We start from the raw sequence: 5,329 nt of genomic DNA on the forward strand, positions 1-5,329 counted from the left end.
AGGACAGTGTTTATTTTGTCGCAAAGATGTACAATAGTGAAAAATATATTCAAGGCAATCAAAATGTCCAAGTTCCTGAACACATGAATTTTGGGAAATTTATGCTAGATGCTCTTAGGAGAATGGGAGACGAAATTGCTATCGTGAGTACCTCTAGATAATTAATTATACACAAAAATTATGGTATAAAAAGTTGTAGGTTGACCTAAAGCTAATGATGAAGTTAATCCTGTCGTTTGTGACAAGATTGAATAAAATGCGTCTCCTAATCATGAAATTTTATAGGAGAATGGAATGACAGGAGAGAAGCTGACTTATAAACAAATAACCCGACATGCAGTGGATCTATCTATAATGCTTACAAAGCTGGGGGTGCGCCACGAGGATGTGGTGGCGTTCGGTACTGAAAAACGAATTATGATTGTGCCCACTATTCTAGGAATCATTTTCAGCGGAGCTACTTTTACGCCATATGATTTGAGATGTGGTCGTGGTAAGTAAACCAACTTTTTAAAATTTTACCAACTGGAAATATGAAAATGATTTCAGTTCACTTCTATTTATTGATATAAGTATTTTACTGATACCGATAAAATTATCTTACGAATGGTTTTTCAGCGGAGTTGCATCATAAAATGAGCACATCACTACCCAAATACTTTATCTGCTCGCAAATGTTTTGGGAACGCTACAGTGATATTATAGAAGAATTTAAACCAACAACAATTACTTTAGATAATTCATGTTCATTTGCAATTAACATCAAACCACTCATAGGAATAGAACAACAATTTGATGTAGTCAAATTTGAACCGGTGGCGGTACAAGGACAAATAGACGTGGCGCTTATTTTATATTCTTCTGGTACTACTGGAATGCCGAAGGGAGTAAAGTTGACTCATTTGAATTGCATTCTCAACAGTTTACCTCATGAGTAAGCTATGTAGATTTCATTGTAACTTTCCGGTTTCATTTCTTTTACTTTGGTCACGTATCGTAAGTTCAGTTCAGTAATTTCGGCTTAGTCATTTGTTTCAATTAGAAATCGCTATTTTTCATAGGATAGAGGACAATGTCACTTATTGAAACCAATGACAGCGCCGAAATTACGCTCCTGAATTTCAGCATGTAAGAAATGCTATACTATAGACTTTACTTTCTTATATATGGTATACCTTGTGAATAGTCTACATTTTCATATTTTTTAGCTACAGTGACGAAGCTTTGCAAACAGCTTTCATTTACGGAGAATGGTATCATAACTATGACTCTTTTGTCACATACAAATTTCTCCAAGCAGGCAGAAAAATTGTCTATGCTGACGACATTGCAATTGAAAACATTTTGAAAACTGTTGAAGAACATCAGGTACCTAATACCAAATTTCACTGTCTTTGATCTATCCTTAGTAGCAGTAGAGCTCCTTATGAAAGAGTTCGTCTAGGGAAGTACTGCCACCTTACCTATTTCTGCCGCCAAGCAGTAATGTCAGCATTAATGTGTTCCGGTTTTGAAGAGTAAGGGTGCTGGTGGAATTACAGCCACATGGGACTTTGTCTCTGGGTGATGGGCGCAGTGGCAGTGCCCCTCAGATCTTGCCGATTTAAAGCTCTGAGTGGCACTGCAACTGTCATGGACAGGCGTGTAGCTTACCATCAGGCGCACGACTAGTCCGGGGGACCAAAAAAAAAATCATTGGATAATAAGCAATGTTTACAAAGGAATTGAAGAGAATACAGGGGTTGATGAAAGAATAATTACATTTTCAGATAAACATCGCATTCCTAGTTCCTTCAACGCTTTACGATCTCTGTAAAATAAAAGGAAAGCACAGTGTTGCATCACTGAAAGTTTTGTATTCACGTTCAGCTTCACTGCACGCCAAAACAATTAAGTGCCTCAAAGAAAGGTGCGCGCAAGCCTTGCTAAATATATTCTTTATTAATCACAAAAAAGCAGCTACAAGTTAACGGACGCACTTAATTACAGATTTCCTTCAATTGAATATATTCGGCAAGGCTATGGTATGACAGAAGCAGGTGAGCCATGCTCAGAAAATTGGGGGTCCAAAAGTCTACAGAGCGTCGGAAAAGTTTCACCTGGGACTACATTAAAGGTAAATGCTAAACGTAGTTTTGTTTGTTGCTTTTTTATTTGCTTTATTTGAAGTGTCGTATCAGCCTATCTAAGAATCTTGACGGAGCACGGATTACACCTAAAAAATGGGTTAAGGCAGCATTCATCATGGCCCAAAACAGGTCGATAAATTCATGTATCTTCGGAGAACTTTAGAAACTTTTCCTTACAATTACCTCCACTAATGAAAATCTGTCTTTTACGGTAATTCAGATTGTAGACATCAAAACTCGTGAAGTCCTGGGACCAAATCAGCACGGAGAAGTGTGTATAAGAGGACCGGTTCTCATGAGTGGTTATATTGGAGTAGACCCAGCTACGTATTTAGATGAAGAAGGCTTTTTTAAAACCGGTGATCTGGGTTACTACGACGAGGAGGAACATGTTTATATAATTGATAGAATAAAAGAATTCATAACTAGTTTGGGATATAAGGTAATGACAATGAATATTGATTGGGTTATTTTCTAAATTTAAAAGTTAGATTTCGATCGACATCAAAGTTATTATAAAGTTATTATAGTAATTAGGTATATAAGATAACTAAATAGGTGCATCTAGCGATGGATGAATCGAGTTATTTAACTCGATTTACTCCTATAACGAGTCAACTCGAGCTACTTTTTTATGAACTCGAGGTAACTCGGTTCGATAAAAGCCGAATACTTCATTCATACAGCGCAGCGGCTAGCGGCTGCTCGTTGCAACTCAGTCTGTTCGGCGACCTTCGGAGCATGCTCGAGTTGCGGTCGGTCGGCCGATCGTGCCCAACCCGGTCAATACCGTCGCTCGGTTCGAGTTCTACTCGCGGCTTGCGGTTGCTCTGTCAGACACCGAGTCGAGTCAACTCGAGTCAGCAATCACGTCAACTCGAGTAACTCGAGTTGAAAAAAATACAACTCATCCCATCGCTATGTACTTCCTTTAGAATTGAGTTCTCTCATTTTTGTATGCGTGTTTCTTTCTAGACAGTTACCAGTGTAACTCAAAGAAAGAAACACGCATACATGCACATACCTGCACATACCGAGCGTTTCGTATCATGTCTTTCTGTATCATGCTCGCTCGATATAATAATAAAACTTTATTCATAGCCATTAACATAGTAGGAAACAAATTTACATAATAGTGCTTAATTTAACAGCGACTGATTCTTGCTTCTTAAAACTTCTGGTAATTAATTATTTAAAATAAAGAATCATTACAAAGAAATAAACCCTACAATTTCTTGAACAAATGGTGTGAACCACTTTGGTTTCAGGTAAGCCCTATAGAAATGGAAACTATACTTGTGCTACATCCTAGTGTTCTTGAAGCAGGCGTGGTAGGGAAACGGGTTTCTGAGTATATGGAAGAACCGACGGCGTTTGTTGTAAAGCAGCCGGGTGCTGAAGTCACGGAGCAAGAACTGATAGACTATATGGCCAAAGAGGTCAGTTGAACACATAGTTTTTACTTTTTCACTTTCGGCGTTAAATTTTAAATGACAAAATTACAAAACGAGCATACTTATCAAATAGGAAATCAAGCAATATTTTTCGTATTTGTTTTTTCTTGTTTGAAACGTTTCGGGCTTATTTTCAGGTCCCATCACCATAATTTAATAAAAATTCAAATTGTTTAAATAAAAAATAAAATATTTAGTAAAAACATATCCAGCGTAAATTGGAATGTTCTTCGTGATAATTAAAATAAGGTGTATTATTATTGTTATAGTTACTTATTAACTTTTGTAACTATAAAAAACAGTGTGGTTTGCATTAATATTAAACATAACTGATCAGTTTACTATCTCAGTCAGCCGCGACTGTTGTACCTGTAAAGTGCTCGAAACGTTGGTTTGTTTGAAAAAAAAAGGAAAAATACACCATTTAAATCCTAAAAACAGTTCCAATTGCTGTGAGTGCTCGATATTATCAAATAAAGATATTTCTGCAATAAAAATTTCGTTATAGACTTTGAAGTATCTCGAAATACTTAAAGAATATTATTTTACAGGCATCAATACTACACCGTCTTACTGGTGGCGTCAGATTCGTGTCCCAGCTGCCTAGAAATTCTAGAGGCAAAATTCTCCGTCGCGTTTTGAGAGAAACATTAAATCAACCTGTATAATTCCATTATTGCGTCGCTGAAAAGACAAAATTAAATTGAGTTTTCAATGTCCTCCCTAAAATCAATTGCTACATAGTTTTATACATATACGTGCATAATAACTAACTTGTTAAAAATAACAATACAATTGTGAACTAAATATATTCCAAGGTAATGGAATAAATATAATGATTTCACAGTTTGATTCTAGAATGCTTAAGACCCAACATTAAAAGTCAGAGTTTATAATCTTATTGGTTTTTTTTTGGAAGACTTAACAACATTTATTTATTTATTTATCTAAAAGTGCTTTACGTGTGCTGTCGTTACAAAAATATACTTATACATTAACAAACACATGCACCTTGACAAGCATCGCAACATGGAAAGGGAGAGGGGCAGACATTAAATTATAATTTATCTTGGAAATATTCGTCCACATCATAATTACTTTTAGAAATTAATAATTTTTTCAAATGCATTTGTGAATTTGTTTACGTTTGATTCTGATTTTAAATATTCTGGGAGTTTATTATAGATTTTTATTGACATAGGATGAGGTCCGGAACTATGTATCTTCAATTTAGACATCGCTTGCATTACGTTATTTTTATTTCGCATGAGATTGTTATGAACCTTTCACACGCATGTGTTTAATCCATTTTTTTCTTTTATTTTGTGAATGAAACTATTAGACTCTCTCTCTGTATTTTGCGTGAATCTTCTCTGTGCGAAGACAGCACACGAAGCAATGGCATAACTTCATGACATGAACCAGGCGTACACACTAGTTCGTCCCGTCACTTATTGTCATAAACACACGAACTCAGAACTATTAGCACGTTATCACTATATTCCCTGTGCTAAAATAGTTTTTGTGAATACGGTAGCTACTATAAAAAAAAAACTATTTTCAACCATTTACAAAGGTTTCTTTGGGTCTAGTATATTATGTTATCTATTATGTAGACGCGATGTGAATTTCGGGTGGTACAGACCTGCCAACTCTGGGGGAAGTGCGAGGGATGTTTTCGCCTTCGGTTTATGGACTGTATAAGATTTAATTAAGTTTACTTGATTGACACAAACACGAGTAGGT

General features: G+C 36.0%; 1 protein-coding gene across 1 annotated transcript; it reads left to right on the top strand.

Annotated features, from left to right (window-relative positions):
• On the top strand, positions 1-4,466 carry LOC113237853 (luciferin 4-monooxygenase-like). The gene is made up of 9 exons (XM_026474550.1): positions 1-143; positions 286-493; positions 619-934; positions 1,209-1,368; positions 1,770-1,909; positions 1,990-2,116; positions 2,350-2,571; positions 3,398-3,568; positions 4,135-4,466. Exons 1-9 carry the CDS (start codon positions 27-29, stop codon positions 4,249-4,251), a joined length of 1,578 nt encoding a protein of 525 aa, XP_026330335.1. The 5' UTR covers positions 1-26; the 3' UTR covers positions 4,252-4,466.
• Positions 4,467-5,329: the final 863 nt, after the last annotated feature.

This window comes from Hyposmocoma kahamanoa, unplaced genomic scaffold, assembly GCF_003589595.1.
Source record: "Hyposmocoma kahamanoa isolate Upper Pololo Valley unplaced genomic scaffold, ASM358959v1 94, whole genome shotgun sequence".
Lineage (NCBI taxonomy): Eukaryota > Metazoa > Arthropoda > Insecta > Lepidoptera > Cosmopterigidae > Hyposmocoma > Hyposmocoma kahamanoa.

What these genes read in the sequence shown, in the direction of transcription:
- LOC113237853 (XM_026474550.1), top strand. Translation starts at nt 27, where the DNA reads ATGTACAATAGTGAAAAATATATTCAAGGCAATCAAAATGTCCAAGTT. An exon ending in CTCAACAGTTTACCTCATGA is followed by an intron (nt 935 to 1,208) that starts GTAAGCTATGTA and finishes CATATTTTTTAG; the next exon opens with CTACAGTGACGAAGCTTTGC. An exon ending in TAGACTATATGGCCAAAGAG is followed by an intron (nt 3,569 to 4,134) that starts GTCAGTTGAACA and finishes ATTATTTTACAG; the next exon opens with GCATCAATACTACACCGTCT.